Source organism: Danio rerio, chromosome 15 (genome assembly GCF_052040795.2).
Source record: "Danio rerio strain M-AB ecotype USA chromosome 15, GRCz13ab, whole genome shotgun sequence".
NCBI classification, from domain to species: Eukaryota; Metazoa; Chordata; class Actinopteri; order Cypriniformes; family Danionidae; genus Danio; species Danio rerio.
In genome coordinates, this window is record NC_141035.1 from 9,412,224 (window position 1) to 9,431,011 (window position 18,788).

The 18,788-nt window shown below is 35.8% G+C and overlaps 1 protein-coding gene across 4 annotated transcripts in view; it reads left to right on the forward strand.

Annotated features, from left to right (window-relative positions):
• The first annotated feature begins 9,202 nt into the window (after positions 1–9,202).
• The window catches only part of egln2 (egl-9 family hypoxia-inducible factor 2), a 41,565-nt gene continuing 31,979 nt past the window's right edge, over positions 9,203–18,788 (forward strand). For all 4 annotated transcript variants that reach the window (XR_015509036.1, XR_015509035.1, XR_015509037.1 and 1 more), the window contains exons 1-2: positions 9,203–9,350; positions 10,044–11,280. Coding sequence is in view for 1 of the 4 variants with exons in the window: in XM_087283707.1 (XP_087139833.1) it covers positions 10,264–11,280 (1,017 nt within the window). In the remaining 3 variants the exon portion in view is untranslated. The remainder of the gene's footprint in view (positions 9,351–10,043; positions 11,281–18,788) is intronic.

Here is an 18,788-nt window from a genome sequence, read left to right on the forward strand (position 1 = left end):
ATATACTGTGTGATTTCTTATAAAAGTTATTTCTATTATGGGAGTTTTTATTACACAATTTTGACTTTATTCATGAAATATGACTCACAATTCTGACTTTTATCTTTATTTTATCTCTGACTTGTTTTAGAATATAATTTACAATTCAACAACTATTTTACATCTTATAATTCTTTTATTTTTACTTTTATTTTAGAAATACATAGTTTAGATATAATACATAGTTTAACATAGTTTATTTACAATTATTCAGCTTTTTTATTTCTGATTTTATATCTTAGTTTTGGGATTCTGATTTTATATCTCACAATTCTGACTTTTATTTTAGAACTCTGAGTTAACCTCATACCTGTCAACCCTCCTTTTCCTGGGATTCTCCCGTATTTTACCATTCTATCTCGCTATCATCTAAAGATGTCGATCTTGGTGGGTTTTTTTTCAAACACAACTAATTTTGTCCTAAATGAGCATAAAAATTAATAAAGCGATTGAATGCTTTCATTATAATGTTAGATGTGTGCATTTTTAAAGTGACACCTTTGTTATTTAATGTAATCAATTGAAAAATCTAAATAAGTGAAAGATTTATTCGTTGCTCTTTAATCAGAATGTGTAAGTTTTACAGTGAAGAAAAGATTAATGAGATTTGATAACTTGATTCCATTTCTTTGTAGTAGCTATTCATTTCAATAAGCTAAACTGTTTGCTAATTAATTTGCTGCTAATGTAGACTAATTTTTTATTTATTTTGTAAATGAAAATAATAAAACATATTACTGGTTGTTTATTTACAAGGAAATCCAGATGAACGTAATTAGTAATTTGGGAATTTTGGGGGGGATTTTATGGTGGGAATATCTTTTATTTTCACATCCCAATGTTGACAGGTATGGTTTATTTACAGTTCTTTTTTTCCTTATATTAATGAATTTTCATTCATTTATTTTCTTGTCGGCTTAGTCCCCTTACCAATCCGGGGTCGCCACAGTGGAATGAACCGCCAACTTATCCAGCAAGGTTTTACGCAGCAGATCCCCTTCCATCTGCAACTACGGACAATTTAGCCTACCCAATTCAACTGTACCGAATGTCTTTGGACTGTGGGGGAAACCGGAGCAACCGGAGGAAACCCACACGAAGGCAGGGAGAACATGCAAACTCCACACAGAAACGCCAACTGAGCCGAGGTTCAAACCAGCGACCCAGCGACCTTCTTGCTGTGATGCGACAGGTCTACCTACTGCGTCACTTTTTGTCTTGTATTTTAGAACTTTGAGTTTATTTACAATTCTACACGATTTTTTTTTCTGTTTTCTTTTTTTAAAAATTTGAAAATAGAATTCTGACTTTATATCTGACAATTCTCACAATTCTGACTTTTATTTTAGAATTCCGAGTTTATTTGCTATGGCCTGTATGCTCAGCTAGTGTTTATCAGCCAATAAAAAACTTCTCGTGAAAGCTTAATATGGCTATTTTTAATTTCGTGAAATGAAAGTGGAATGCAATTACAATACATGCAGTTAAATAGACTTAAGCATTCATCTATAGTTGTTCAAGCGTAAACGAGATGAAAGATGTGTAACTGCTCGCGCTGCCATCAGAATAAATTTCCATATTTTAAAGGCATGGCAGGGGAAATGGAATTTAATCCAGTGCTTCTTGTCTGGTCTGAGACCCACTACATATTGTATATCTATCAGGCAGTGAAGATGACTGATTTTTTATTTATTTTATTTTTTTAAGAAATCAGACTTAAACGTGGAAATTTTAATATGATAAGATAGTTTACCAAAAGCAATGAGTTTGGATGGCTGTGTGCATATACCCAATTCTACAACAGTTTGTTTATATTATTATTATTTAAAATTATGAAATTTAGTTGTTATATCTCACACTACTAACTTTTGTTTTGGCATTAAGATTTTTTATTTAACAATTCTGAATTATTAGAAATTTTTCCGACTTCTCACTGTTCTAACCTAATATCTCATAAATATCTGATTTTACAAGTTGAGACCTTAAGTTCAAATTCAAAAGTTCACACTTAGCTCATGATTTATAAACGGCTTGTTCGGCACGCTGTCCCAGGAGAGAGCCCTGAGCTCAAGGGATTCTCGGGCTCCCTTTCGCTGGGCGAGGGGAGATTGAGCTCAGGTTGATCTCAAAACTCCCCCGCTGCTGAGGCTAAGGTGAACTTCCTGAGAGTAACACAGTTAGGAAAAGAGACAAGCTTATTTTGTCTATAATATAGAGCATATTTGCATGGTGGGAAGCAACCGGGGAACCCAAGGGAAACCCACGCGAACACAAGGAGACCATGCAAACTCTCCTCAGAAATACCAAATGGCCCAGCAAGGAAGATAGTTATAGAAAGAAAATGAGGATATATATAGTGAATTGGGATCCTTTGATTGGAGGATTATGATGTACATGTGGGCCAGCTGGGTCAATCATGAGCGTGTGCTCCTCTCAAAATTAATTAAACTTCCCTTACTAGATGTTATCTTGTCATTGATTCATTTTCCTTCAGCTCAATCTCCATTTCAGAGGTCACCACAGAGGAATGAACTGCCAACTATTTCAGCATATGTTTCACGCAGCGGATGCTCTTCAAGCTGCAACCCAGTATTGAGTGACACACTCATTCACACACAATACACCAGGGCTGCTCAACCCTGTTCCCGGAGATCGACCTTCTTGCAAATTTCAGCTCCAACCCTGATCAAACACGCCTGAACCTATAGGACCTGAACAGCAAATGATAATTACAGGCAGGTGTGTTTGATACCGGTTGCAACTGAAATCTGCAGGAAGGTCGATCTTCAGGAACAGGGTTGAGCACCCCTGGACTACACTATGACAGTTTAGCTTACCCAATTCACCTTTACGCATGTCTTTGGACTGTGGGGAAAAGTGGAGCACCCGGAGGAAACACACACAAACGAAGATGCAAACTCCACACAGAAATGCCAACTGGCCCAGCCGGGACTCAAACCAGCGACCTTCTTCCTATCAGGCGACAGTGCAAACCACTGAGCCATCGTATCACCTTCAATTGTCATATATAATTCTGAATATAAAAAGTACTAATTTAAAGTTGTGCAGTTTTGTCTCAAATTTTTGGAAATTTGGTTCAGGCTTGTTTTTACACTTGAATTATTAGAATCACACTTCAGCTCTGTAGTGTCTATGGATTGTAATGATGTGTTTATACTTGCAGCCACCGCTCTGCTCATGCTGTGCTTTGCCGTTACTAATATAACCAATAACTTAGCAAGGTTTAATCATTAAAGAGGATGCTCTTGGAGTTGTCATATTTCAAGAACTATTAAGTGATGACCTGCATTGTATTACCAGGAAAGTCAATGACTCATTGCTGGATTACATTACCATCGGGCCTATTGGTGTATGCAGCAGAATGAGTCATTTAGTCCACTGTGCGTGTGTGTGGGTGGGTGTATGTGTGTGTACTTGTATTCCTTACATAGTGGGAACCAAATGTCGCCACAAATATAGCAATACCAGTACATTCTAAATATGTGGGGACTTTTTTGGTCCCCATAAAGAAAATGATTCACAATAGAGTCAAATGAAGTCAAGTGCAGTACTTGGGTTAAAAGTTGAGTCGACAAAAAAAAGAAAGAAAAGAAAATAATAAAAAAGCTGTTCAGCAATTTGTCTTTCAGTTTTAAGCTGAGTCAACTTTTTTTTTTTTTTACAGTTTATGGGAAGTTCATGAAAAGATAGCTGTACAAGTGTACAAGTGTGTGTGAGAGAGTGTGTGTGTCTGAGTGAGTGAGAGTTGAAATGGGAGTTGTTTGGAGTCCTGATGTTTTGTGTTTACACCTGGTTTCATGACATGGTGTTAAATGAAGGTCAACTGGATCAAGAGTAGACAAGAGTGATTCTCATTTTTGCTTGGTGTTTTAATGCAACTCTTTTGTCTGCTTTTGACCAGTTTCCTGATTTATGTGTGATAATGGCTGTTTCTCAATTCCAAGAACACAGAGAACGGACTTGCGTTCTTGTGGAGAGCGGTCTTGCCAGGTGTCCTCGGAAGAACGAACTCAGGAGACCGCGAGGGCAGAGCATGCGTCCTTTGAGAAATGGGATGCTGCGTTCTTCCTCATGGTCACGTGACCTTCACGCGTTTTAAATAGTAAATTATTTAAACATTACAGCCTTCATACAACGACTTATTGTTTCCCCCCTCTTCAAAATATATACTTTGCATAAAAACATTATAAATATACTCTGCACAATATAAATAAAACAGATTTTAATACGAATTTTAGCAAACAAACACCCTTAATGTGTTTATTCCTTTTTTAAGATGTCCATGGTAATGTTTACTTTCACCGTTTCGTTTAGGGAAACTCCTGAGGTAAATAAGTGATATCTCTGACCTTTAACAATAAATCTAGATAAAATGCTGCGCTTCCCACCTCCAGTCGCAATGACTTCTGGGACTTCCAGAGCTTGTTCGGTGCTCAAGTCTGCATCAGTGCGTCCTCGATATCAAGAACACATCCGGGAAGTTTCACGCGTCCTCAGTACTTGCAGTCTTGAGTATTGGAACTGAACTTAGGCAGCTGATGATGATGTTTCACGAGAACACGAGGACGCAAGACCGCTGAAGAACGCATATTGAGAAACAGCCAAAGTCTGTTTCTGATCTTTAATAATGCAAGACAAGCACAATAATTTAGCAAAAAACGCACAACATGACTTCTTAAGAATGAAGGCACGAATATCATTTATCATCCATGGGATGTTTAGCTCCTGAAAGTTGGGGAAAAGGTTCTGTTTCCTCATTTATGCATGCTTTTGCATGCATGATGTCCTTCAGTGTCTTTTCTTGTTGAACAGTTTGAAAAGGTGACTTTATTGACATTTTTAATAGTTTTAAGTGAATTATTTTTAGTGTTAGTGTTTTAAATTACACTACAAAAACATGGTAATAAACTGCCAGTACTTTTTCTGTTATTATAAGGATTTTTATACATACATATATAATTATTATTATTATTAAGTAAAATGGCAATAAAATTTACTTTATTAACCTTCAGAGATGAATTTTCAACATCAAAGGTCGGCAGAGCAGAGATCAGACCCCTGATGAATAAAGAGACTAAGCCAAAGAAAATTAAATGAATGAATAAGTTAAATGCTTTTCACACTAATTAAAAATACATATTTTAAAGGGGTGGTCCAGAATGTATTTTTTAGGCTTGGTTGTGTTTATTAGATGCAAAGCAATGTGTGCTCATGTTTCACTTGAAGGAAATCACGTTATTTTTTCATATCACTTTGATTATAAACAGATACTCAGCAACATGAAAACGACTGAAATATTTCCTAGTTCCTCTGAAAGGCTCACCCTCAAGTGACTCTGATTGGTCATCGTCATAATGTGCTGTGATTTGCGGATCGGCTCCACGTCACGGCCATACAAGCACGTGCTTTTCTTCTGTGTAAATAGTCAGTAAACCTCCTGCCTGCTCTCTAAAATAAAAACTGTTAAGTGTCTGTTTATAGCAGTTTGACTGATAGATATTTCTGATAGAATTTGTAGCTAAATTATTTGCGGTGCAAAACATCATTTCCCATCGTTGCTACAGCATACCGTCAACGCTAGACACTGTACATGTCATGATCGATTTTAACAAACAAAAACACTTACAGGTTGTAGTTCTCAGCTTCTGCTTTGAGGAGATTTTTACCGTATCCAGCTCTGAACTGGAAGAGATTCTGGGGCTGTTTTGTCAAATTATGCTATGTATTTTATAATTCTCTGCAACATAATTAATATTGAACTGTAAGCACTGTCTTTGTGTCGTGTCCTTTGGACGCCCAAATACAGAAACAGACAAAGCTCTGAAACAGCAGCGTTTGGTAGCATTTTAACTCTCTGCTGTAACGTTACAGCACCTCTGGCCACGGCCCTTTGGTGCACCGTGTGTGTGCAGTAAAAGTACCTTTGTGATCTCACAGGGGCCGAAAGTATTTTTTGTAGTCCCCAAAATTCATTCATTGCAGCTAACTCTGTAAAAACCAAGGTCTCCCTTTGCATTGAACTTTAAGCTTTTTTTATTCAGAGATGTTGTTGATGTTCACACAGCTATATTACAAATCAACTAAAGTTTAAAATATGATATTGTAGTGGACCACCCCTTTAAGATATCTTCAGTAAAAGGTTCTTTGTACAACCCACAATGGTTATATCATCACTCTGAAAGCACCCCAAGGAAGCTAGTGGTTAAATGTGTGGTTTAAAGCAGCAGCATCATTTGTCACAGAATCTTTCAGAAATCATTTTGATGACCTCCTGCTAAAGAAACATAATAATAATGATAATAATAATAATAATACAGTTTTTCTTGTTTGCTTTGACCTGGTTAAGGAAACAAGGTTCCACTTCATTTTCATTATCACTATCCCAGCAGAGCAGAAGACAGGTCTTGCAAATGTGTAAACCCTTTCTTATTGGGTTGACGGATTTTCCCCACCATTTTTTCTCAAAACAGTTAACATGGATGTCATTTAAGCAGTCCAAACTCCATTGTTTTAGTTACACTCTAAAAAAAGTTATTTATTTAACCCAATGGTTTAGGTAAAAATATTTAGTGCTTTGTTGGGCTATTTTTTAATTTTTAATGGGTTATTTATAAATAACTCAACCAGTTGGGTTAAAATGGGTAAAATTTCAACAGTCAACTGATTTAACTGGCACAAAACCGCTGTATTAATATGTATGCCTAATGTTTTTTTTTTTTTTTTTTTTTTTTTTTTGCGTTATAACGTTCATTTAAGCTTTAACACAATAATGTTATTGTTTTTATCAAATTAGCTGTCCGTGTCGTGTTTTTTTCTATCCGTTTCATTAGCACTCTTTATTATTGATGATACACTCTAAAAAATGTAGTTATTTATTTAACCTAATGGTAGAGTTAAACATATTTGGTGCTTTGTTGGGTTATTTTTAACCTTTATTAGTTTATTTATCAATAACTCAACCAGTTGACTTAAATATTTGGTGTGTTGTTGTTTTTTTAACCTTTATTTGGTTATTTATTTAATAACTCAACAATTTTTATTTCAACAGTCAACTGATTTAACCGACCTAAAACAGCTGTTTTAATATGTGTGAGTAATGTTGTTTTTTATAAAGTTTAAAGTTTATAAAGCGTTATAAAGTTTATTTAAGCTATAACACAATAATTTGTTTTATTTTTTATTTTTTTATTAAATTACCTCTCCGTGTCGAGTTTTTTAAATCCATTTCACCATCCAGGATCATCTTTTAGAAGCGTTTAGATGTGATTAAAATGTATTGTACACTGTGGACACTGAGTGAAGCTTGCTGCAGCTGCTGGACAGCCTCTACAGCACACAGAGCTCCATATTCTGCTCCATTAAACAGAGGACTTTCTACTTGCACAGTTTACAACTGTCTACTTTGTTCGTTCTGTTTCTTCATTGTTTGTTATTCTTAATTTATTTTAACAAAAAGTTTCTGGAACTAAAATGTAATGGAAATAAAGCATTTTCAATATTTTTTGAAAACTGTGTATTATTTATTTACACAGCCATAATTATAAAATGAATAGCAGTAGCAATAGTAATAACAAAATGCAAATTAATAACACTTAATCAAAATAACCCAACGCATTGGATTAAATTTATATAGCCCAATGAATTGGGTTGAAATAACTCATAGTTGGGAATATGCTGTCATAATAGTTGGGTTGTATGTTGGAGTATTTTTAACCCAGCTATTTTAACAGATTACAAACGCACGCTTTGTGACCGATCTATATTAAATGGATATGAATCGCTATTAAATGAATCGTTGTCTTCAAGAAACGACTAAAAACTCAACTATTAAGTCTCCACTTCCCTTCCTAATCTGCAATTGCCTCTCTGGTTCTACCGCTAACTGTATTACAAAAAATAAATAAATAAAAAATTACTAATGTTTTGCTTCTTACACTTTACATACCTGAAACTTGCCTACAGCACTTTTTCATTGTTGCTCTTATAGGTGTGTAAATTGCTTTCTTGTCCTTATTTGTAAGTCACTTTGGATAAAAGCGTCTGCTAAATGACTAAATGTAAATGGATAACAACGCTGTGTCTGGAACTTATAGTGGAAACAAATCATTTCAACATTTTTGAAAACTTTATGTTATTTATTTACACAGCCATAATTATAAAATGAATAGTAATACTAATAATAGTAGCATTAGTAATAAAAGAATGGAAAAAAATAACATTTAATTAAAATGACCCAATGAATTGGGTTACATTTTATAACCCAATGCATTAGGTTAACAAAACCCATAGTTGGGAAGGTGCTATAATAACCTATAGTTGGGTTATATGTTGGGGGTATTTTTAACTCAACTATTTTAACTGAGTGGCTAAGAAATAGCTATTAACTTTTTTTTTTTTTTGTGGAACAGTGAAAATTTTGGCAGGGCAAGTAAATCGAAAAAATCCTTAGCATTGAACCATCCGTCCATCCATCCATCCATCCATCCATCCATCCATCCATCCATCCATCCATCCATCCATCCATCCATCCATCCATCCATCCATCCATCTATCTATCTATCTATCTATCTATCTATCTATCTATCTATCTATCTATCTATCTATCTATCTATCTATCTATCTGGATTTACTATTTTTCAGGGTTAGTGGTTGCAACCATTCATATGGGCTGAATTTAAACAAAGTTGAACATTCCTAAATTGAATTTGTTGTTCAATTCAGCCATTATGAATTGTTTGCAACCACTTACCTTAAAATATTTATAAATCCAATAAATATATATATTTTTTCAGTGTATCTATCTAGACATACACACATATGCATATGTTTAGCGTGTAAAATTCTCTCAGGAGCCAGTGTTTTTATTGTGGCTCTGGTGGTCACGTGACGTGAATGTGCGCACGTGTAAGTGACAGAGCCGCTCATGGAGAGAGAGGAGGAGAGGGAGGGGCGCGCCATCGCACACGGAAGCGGCTTTACCGAACCTACTATGGGGACGAATGGGCTCTTAAATATTACTCAGGCTACTTGATTGGACGCTTTAGGAGCCTCGTAATTCAATATTAATGAGCTCAGCCTCGGCCATAGTAGGATGAGTAGTTCTGCCACCCGCACGCTGTTTTATCAGATCCGAAGCATACTTACTCTTTGTTCACCAAGGGATGTAAGCACGCAAATTACAGTGTTGTCTGTCTCTGGAAACGTAGTTTTATATCATTTTTTATATGTGACGTGTTAGATGTGGAACACAGGAATATAGGATAATCGCGGCTGATCCTTTAAACATATTGGTAAGTAACCAGTAGCTAGTCTGAACTACGATTTTTGTTTTCTTTTCTGTCTTTGTGCTGAATGTTTTGCTTTAACTTTATAAGCACACAGTTAATATAAATTTATCGGTTTACCATGATGAATGATAGGCCTGTTAGGGAATAAGCCAACGTATTTAACGCAATATGTTTAACGAACTCAATAATTTTACGGGTGTAATGTTTTATTGAACTTAATTTTTTATTGTGCATTACTTTAAATATAGGCTAATATTTATCATGACGTGTTTTGTCAATCGTTTATGCAGCATAGGCTGCCAACGGAAAGATGAAAAATGTTTGAGACGTGTTTTAAAATAGATTTAACCAAATGTTTAACTAAATATTGCATCCTATAGATTTCTAAAATTTTTATTATATCTATATTATACAGGCTTATATTTTATGTCATTGTTAGATAATTGCATGAATATTTACTATCAATAAATGAATTATTTTTTATAATTATAGCCTACTTGTCATTTGTAACATAATATAGGCCTAGATCGCTGTACTTGTACGGAAGTTTTCAGTTTTGAAAGTGTATTGTAGACTAAGTTATATTACATTTGCATTTTTTTTCCATATGACATATAGTGCTATAATCTTAGTTGCTGCTGACGTGTATATAAACGTTTAAAAAGTCGTTTAACCAGTGTTCCTCTCTGCCTTTAGACGCTCATAAACCCGTGTCCTGGAAATAAACAGCCACGTATAATAGTTATTAGTTAATTGAGTATTAACCGACTAATAAGCTGAGGAGAAGGGCCGCATATGCTGTGAAAGTTTACCGTGGTGATAACAGCGCCGCCAGGCAGGCATGAGCAGAGCCGAATCTGCAGAAAATGAGGATCGGACGTGAGCTACGTGCGCATCAAGGGCTAGACGACATGACATGGAGAGACTGGGAAATACGGACCTTATAAATGCACACGGACGCGAGAGTATCAGTTCAACGCCAGACAGAGTCCCAAATATAATGGGTCTGAACGCGACCACTGCGGGGGAGCTGCTGGCAGGACACACGTCCAGATCTGGATCTGGAATCACGCTCCTGAAGGACTCAAAAAGCGGCTTGTCTTTGTGTAATGGTGGAGGAGTGCTGTCGCCTTCACCTAAAGCCGACAGAAGTTACGATGAAGCACAGAGCAAGCGTTTACATCTAAATGGACTGGTAGAGACTCCCAATGGGGCCCTTACCAGTCATGGGGACAACAGGCCTATGAAGAGACCGATCGGAGAGCTGCGATTTAGACAAATCCAACACCAGAGGAGAAAAGACGAGGAAAACAGAGACTTCGGGACAAATGGTTGTTCTGCCAACGGGTCTGGATCTGGATGCTCCTCTGAAACGGACCCCATACATGAATGCAAAAGGAGAAAGGTTGAAATAGACTCCAAAACAGACTCTAGTAAAAGCATGCGGACTGTTCCGCCTCTTGCAGCCAATCACCAACACAAAAACTGCTCAGCGTCACACCCTAACGGGGTTTATCACAATGGCCACAAAGTTGCATTGAACCATGTGGCCCCTGGACAGGCCGAAGTGCGAACCGCACCACCTCTGGTGGCAACCTGCTCTCCAGAACACATGGCCCAGCAATACATAGTTCCCTGTATGAAGTTTTACGGCATTTGCGTCAAAGATACTTTCCTGGGGGAACGCCTGGGCAGTAGAGTTGTAGAGGAAGTGCAGACTCTCAATCGCAGTGGGAAGTTCAGAGGAGGCCAGTTGGTCATCCAGAAGAACATCCCATCTAAGAACATTCGCGGGGACCAGATAGCCTGGGTCGAAGGCAATGAGCCGGGCTGCGAGAACATTGGGACCCTCATGGCTCACATTGATGAGGCCATCATGCGCAGTGCTGCCAACGGACAGCTGGGGGATTGTGTCATCAATGGGCGCACACAGGTGAGTGAGAGGCGATGTATACTGTATGTGCTGGCACATTTGAAAATGAACATGGGTTATTTACATGGATTGAATATGGGTTATTTGCGGTTATTTTTTATTTACTCATCCTCAAGGCAGTTCAAAACTGTGTGGCTATTATGTGGAGCGTGAAGATATTTAGATAAACAGTGGAAGTCAGTGGTGATTACAAATGCTCTTCAAAATGTCTTCTACATATAGACTTTTTTGAGGGATGTAAACAAAAACAATGGTCCCAGTGTGTTTCCTGTTGTACATTTTTAATTTCTATAGCTTCTGAGAATGCAAAAAGAGCCACATATTGATAAATAATGTTATAACAGCTATTTTGACATGAAATTATGATTGAATAGCCTCTTGTTACAGTTATGAAATAGTTTGATAACAAACAGGACATGTTCATGGGCCAATGACATGACCACATGACATGAAAGGTTCTTTATCACTTTCTGTATACTGTGAAAAAAAATCTTGTTTGGACCAGGTAGTGATTGTATAAGCACGAGTCTTATCTACAAAATAAGACTGAAACTTCTCAGCCTTTTTTTTCATGAAAATAAGAAAAATAATTGGGTAAATTGTCATAGGGAATGACAGGCTATCAATTATATATACATTTGAAGTCACAATTATTAGCCCCCTTTTAATTTCATTTTTTTTTATATATTTCCCAAATGATTTTTAACAGAACTAGGAAATTTTCACAGTATGTCTGATAACATTTTTTTTCTTCTGGAAAAAGTCTTATTTGTTTTACTTCGGCTAGAATAAAAACAGTTATTAATTAAAAAAAAACATTTTTGGGACAAAATTATTAGGCCCTTTAAGCAATTATTTTTTTTCCGATTGTGTACAGAACAAACCATCATTATACAATAACTTGCCTAATTACCCTAACCTGCCTAGTTCACCTAATTAACCTAGTTAAGCCTTTAAATGTCACTTTAAACTGTATAGAAGTGTCTTGAAAAATATCAAGTAAAATATTATTTACTGTCATCATGGCAAAGATAAAATAAATCAGTTATTAGAAATAAGTTTTTAAAACTATTATGCTTAGAAATTTGCTAAAACAATTACCCCTCCATTAAACAGAAATTGGGGAAAAAATAAACAGGGGTGCTAATAATTTAGGGTGGCTAATAATTCTGACTTTAAGTGTATATACCCAAATTAATCTAAAATTGACAATTCTTTCCTAATAAAGCTGTTTAAGTCATCGAGTGAAATTATACTCACGTCTCAACATATTTCGCAGAAATACAAAATATTGCAATGTCAGATTTGTCCAATATCGCACAGCACTAATTCAAAAGCGAATAAATAAACTCACATAAAGAACAAAAAACATCAAGCTGTTAATTAATTCATATTTTTTCCATCATCTGCAGCAAAATTTGATTTTATATAGCCCTACTATATGTATATAGAGAAATATGTTTATATCTTAATGCAACTTCATCTTATTTGCATCTTATTTTCATCTTAGGTGCATTAGAGTAGTCGATAAAGAAAGAAAAAAATTCTAAATATAAACGTAATAAATACCATAAGCTGCAGTAAAGCTTTTATTTTGCTCAAAAAGATTTCCAATCAAGATTAAGTTTTTCATATACAATAGAATAATTGGTTCTTTACAGCACTGCCCAAAATCTTGGTACCATTTCATAACATGACATAATTACATGATATCAAGCCAACATCTACATAAAAAAACACATTTCACATTCTCCCATATCTAATATGCTAAAACTATCAGTAGATGCTAATTTAACCCTTAATGGGGTATATGCTGAGCTAGTGTTGTTCCCATACTGATAAACTTCCGATGACCTGTTATTGTGGACTTTTTTTTAATTTTATACGGTTCCATTTACAGCCTCGAGGTTTTAATGTCATTAAAATGCATTCGGTTAAATAAACTTTGGCATTCATTTAGTTGCTCAAGCGTAAAGCGAGACAAAAAGTCGTTTACTCGCACGCGCCCGTCAGAATCGGCAGGCTAGCGCAAAAGCTCCATTGAATATACTGGGGTAAAATAAATGCTCATATTATAAAGACATGGCAGGGAAAATGTAATTTAATGCAGTGCTTCTTGTACAATCTGAGCCTCACTTTATATCGGATATTACTCAGCTAGTGGAGATCGCTGATTTTTAAAGAAAACAGCCCTTAAACATGCCAGTTTTTGCATTGGCATACAGTTCGCTGGAAGCGCTTAACCCAGGTTACTGGCAAATTAAAAGTCCTATTAGCATGCTTCGGCATATACCCTATTAAAGGTCAGAACTGACACACATTTTCACAAGCGATGCAAAACTGCATTCAGGAACTTGTGGTTTGGATTGTGTTTTTTTTTTTTTTTGACTGTTCTTAACTACTACGCCAAGAAATGCAGTGTTATCAGATCCCGGATCAGTGTTTCCCTGGCTTTGAAGACTCCTCTGTCAATCTCTATCTCCAGCCCATATACAAACAACATTTTCTTACTGCCGCTAAGCTGCGGTGCTTGCGTGTCAGGTGTGTGCGTGCTTGTATATACAGTGTTCATTGTGTGCGTGAGACCATATCGGAGCTTATCAGACTTATTCACGAAAATCACCAAAAAACAGACTTGGGGGCTGAAAGTTATGCCTTAATTGTTTGTGGAGTTGAAATCTGAGAGTGATTACTATGGTTTTCTGACGTCACAAGATAGTGTGAGGTTGAGCAACACAGACTTGTATGCATTCAGAGATTTGCGTCAATGCTGTAAGTGTGCTAAGTGTCTCTGTGACGCAGGTCTAGTTATTTGAGCTTGCCAGGTCTAGCCAGTGCCCAGCAGCATGTGGTCTTCATGCTGTGGCATTTTCCATGCGCAATTGTACAGTACTGCTCATTGAGTAATGAGGGTTCTGAATGTATTTTAAAGCCTTGCATGTCATTCAGATATAATCATTAATACAAATGTATGTCTTGTTTCTTGTCAGAGTAACAAATTGTTATTCAGGATAATTACTAATCTTGCATTTAGCCTAGCTTATTGAATCTCTATATCTGGGGTTTTCAGTTTTAGTCAGTTAGCAGTGAGCTGCTGTTAATTTACTCATCTCTAGGCCAGCGCTGTTTCTCAAAACCATGTACGCAAAGGTTGTACTTGAGACCTTGGAAGTTCAGACTTGGATAAACGAACTATAGAGTATGCGAGAACACAGGTCGCATACTTCTTCAAATGGAACAGCAGTGTACTTTATAGACGTCACTTACCTCATCATGGATTCGCTGGTTTTAATTGTACATTACAATAAATTGATTTAATTATATAAAGTTCAGCCTTATAATTGATATTATATTAATATTATAAATTAATATGTTTAATTTAAGAAAATGTAAATCACCATAAATGTGAAGTAAAATGTGTTCTTCTACACAGACTCGTGTCTTTGATGATCGGATTTAATAAACTACAATGGACAATATACAAGTATAAAGTAACAAAAGAAAATAAAGATAAGTAGATCTTCCGATTAATCAAAATAGAATCGCAATCGTGATTTGAACTGTTGCGCTTAGCTAATAGCAAGAGGCTGCGATTTGAAATGTATATTCAGGGCTCGACAATAAGGACTGCCTGCTGGCCAGCACGCGAGAAACTCGGGACTGTATACAGAATGGTTACTGGCCCAATTGGGCCAGAGCTGCCTTGTCACTGAAGTTTAATTTGGCTGCGACTGTCTGCTAATTGCGTGCAAAAATTGGGTGCTTTCACGCCCAGACGGTTGTTTCTTTGAACAACTTTGAATCGGAACAGTACTTCGGTGATGGTGGATGTTGTTTCGCGAGAACAAAAGAACACAAGTACAGCATATGAGCAATTTCAGCGTTATGGATGTGACATTTGCAGTAAAAACTCAAAACATAAATTCACATAGAAAGTTAACGTCAACATTATATTGACACATCTTTTTATATTTTCCAAAACAACCAACCACAGAGTTGGGGGATCAGAAAAATATCAATCTGTAAACATTTTTTATATTTTAAATGTGGATAATAAACGTGTGTTATAGAGCTGCACAATTAATCGTTAAAAGATCGCGATCTCGATTCGACCCCCTAGACGATCTTAATCCAGCATTTCTACGATTCTGCCAATAATATTTTCAAGTTCAGGAGAGAAGAAAAGGCGGCTGCCTGAGTCTTTTCATTGTTACACACACGTTGTTCAGTGACATTGACACCTCCAAATGATGTTGAATTCTATTGTCTATTGAATTCACCTAAAAATGTCATTTTGTCTTAATATAATGATGTTTTCGCGGCCGGGAAATCACACATGAAGTGAGCTGCTGACCGTGAGCTGTTATCACAGAGAGGGCGCGCGCGCTCTACTTAATGATAGACGCGCGCGTCTACTTTAGTGAACAGAACCTGCATATGTTGCGAGTAACAGGTAATACAGTTGTAAATAATATTCAGTTTGTGGGACAGAGTGATCGTTAGGGAGCCGCGCGAAGTATGAACAAGCACTTAGCAGTCAGAATGAAACCGAAAGTGCACTTCATTTAGCCTAAATGATCATATATAAGCATTTTAGAGTTATGATTACGACAAGCATTTGATATGTTTTTTCTTTCATAGCGAACCCACAGTTGTGCATGAAAATAAATGTTTACAGTGTCAGTATAACTACTCTAGCCTATATATTGTTGAATATAATCTGATAATGGCAAATGTCTGATTTTACCAGTGAATAAAATTGTCTAATATGACAGATTGCAAGCATATATCTCAAACATAATAATTCATCATCAGAATTATTATAAGTAGAATAGAATTATTTATAGAAACCAGTAGACCTACACATAATATTATTATCGATGTTGTGCCATATGTTTGTTTTTACCATACCTTTATTTTACATCTAGAGAATCGTGAAAAAATCGTGATCTTTATTTTAAGCAACAAAAAAAAAATCGTGATTCTCATTTTAGCCAGAATCGTGCAGCTCTAGCGTGTTATGGATGTGACAAAAAAGTCTGCTAGTTTACAGTAAACAACATTGTAGAAATTCTGTCAATTGAACTGCACAACCCAAAAGAAACAATGATAATCAAACAGATCAGAGTTGTCTCACTATAAAACAAAAATTATCGTTTTTATTTTATTTGATATTTTTGCATTTATAAAGGAAAAGCTTTGTTATGGATGTGACACTTTTACATTATGTATGTGACAGCTGTGAAATTGCCATTTGTGATTTTGGTAAATTAAATATAATAGTTTGAAACACTGACAGAGTCATTTATGAGTATTTTTAAATCACTGTAAAACTCCTGCTTACACAAAAAATGCAGAAATGATTTTGCTATTTTGGTGAAAACTTAATTTTTTTCATGGCAAGGATGACATCTGCATGGAATTGCTCATATTGAGAAACAGCCATGAGTAAAAGCAGTTGACTTTATTTTCTCAGTAGAACATTAAAGATTTGTTTGGTTGAAACTGATTCTTGGTGATTCATAAATTTCAAATACACTGGAAATTTAAGAGTTAAAAACAAGTATAGAGATTAATTCCAGTGGCTCCTGATGATACATTGAGGTCTTAAAGTGGTAGTTCAGCTAAATATGAATATTTTAATCATTATTCACTCAGAGCTGTTTGAGTTTCTTTCCTTGTGTATAAAATATTTTGAAGCATGCTAGAAACCATTGATTTCCATAGTGTTTGTTATTCATACTGGTTTCTAGCATTCTTCAAAATATCTTCTATTGTGTTTAGCAGACAAAACAACTAAAAAAAAAAACTCCTAAAGATTTGGAACCACTTAGGGGTAAGTAATTAGTGAGTGCATTTTTCAACTTTGAGTGAACTATCCATTTAAGGCCCTTTCATCCAAATGACACAATGACAGTCATATTTCAAAGTAATAGATCCCTATGGAGCTATTCACTCCAGCTGTAATCCATCGCAGCATGGCTAAACGGTTTTCCTTTTGACCAGTCTATTGATTGATTTCCTTGATTTAGGGAATATTTATTAATATATTTAAGTCGTAAGCATGATAGATATGTTGTAATTCTGGAGTTGTACTAAACATTCGTTTATTGTTGCGTTGTAAATTGTGAAGGGCAAAAGTTGTTTCTACAATAGACATTCAAAACTGACATGTTTTTAGCTAAAACAAAGCAAAATGGGGGCTGTCAGTGAGAATCTAACAGACAAATAGTCCAAAAAATAAATTAGAATCAAATCGACAGGAATGAATGACACGTGAAGTCTCTCTAATCTGTCTATTTAATGAGTTTTAGACTTAGATTCTCAATGAGAGGCCAAGTTTAGCCTTGTTTTAGCCAAACTGTCTATGTTTTGATACTATAAATGCGTATGTTTGGGTGTTTTTAACTCTCAAATTGCTGGAAACTATGCAAGCTCATTCCTGCCACTGAATAAAAAATAAAATAAAAAGGTGACTTTTTATCTCAAAATTGAACGGTGCAAACTTGCAATTCTGCTTTGTGAGATGTAAACTCGAAAACAGAATTCTCTTTTTTTATTTGGATTTCTGACTTTTGTTTATATCACACAATTGGGACTTAACTTTTTTTTTTTTAGAATTCAGACCTTTTACCTCAGAATAGGGACTATTTCTCAGAATTATGACTTAATTTCTCAGAATTGAGAGATATAAACTTACAATTCTGAGAAATAAAGTCACTATTTCGAGTTGGAATGTCAGAATTGTGAGAAAGTCATTTATCATGCAATTGTGCGACGCAGTGGCGCAGTAGGTAGTGCTGTCACCTCACAGCAAGAAGGTCGCTGGGTTGCTCGAGCCTCTGCGTTTCTGTGTGGAGTTTGCATGTTCTTCCTGCATTTGCGTGGGTTTCCTCAGGGTGCTCCGGTTTCCCCCACAGTCCAAAGACATGCGGTACAGGTGAATTGGGTGGGCTAAATTGCCCGAGGTGTATGAGTGTTTGTGGATGGATGTTTCCCAGAGATGAAATGCGGCTGGAATTCCGCTGCGTAAAAATGTGCTGGATAAGTTGGCGGATTAATAAAGGGATAAAGCCAAAAATAAAATGAATGAATGAATGAATCTTGCAATTGTGAGATAAAAAAGTTGCAACAAACTATTTTCTTTTTTTAAATGGTCGAAACTGGGCTTATAGGAAGGAATACAATAGTTATAGATTTTGGTATCTGAGGAATAACCACGGTTTCAAGGTTCCCAATTATTATGCATTTATCAATTTCAAAACCCTACTAGTATAGAAAATCCCATGAAAACACATATTTTAAAGTGTTATTTTTTATTGTTGCTCAGTAACCAATTAATACAGCACAAAATAATAATGAAAAAAACAAACTATAGTCCATTTCTCTCTGGAACTAAAAATAAGTGTAAAAACATTTTTTGCTTTTAAACATAAATAATAATTTTACATTTTCCAGGGATGGGTTGCGGCTGGAAGGGCATCCGCTGTGTAAAAATGTGCTGGATA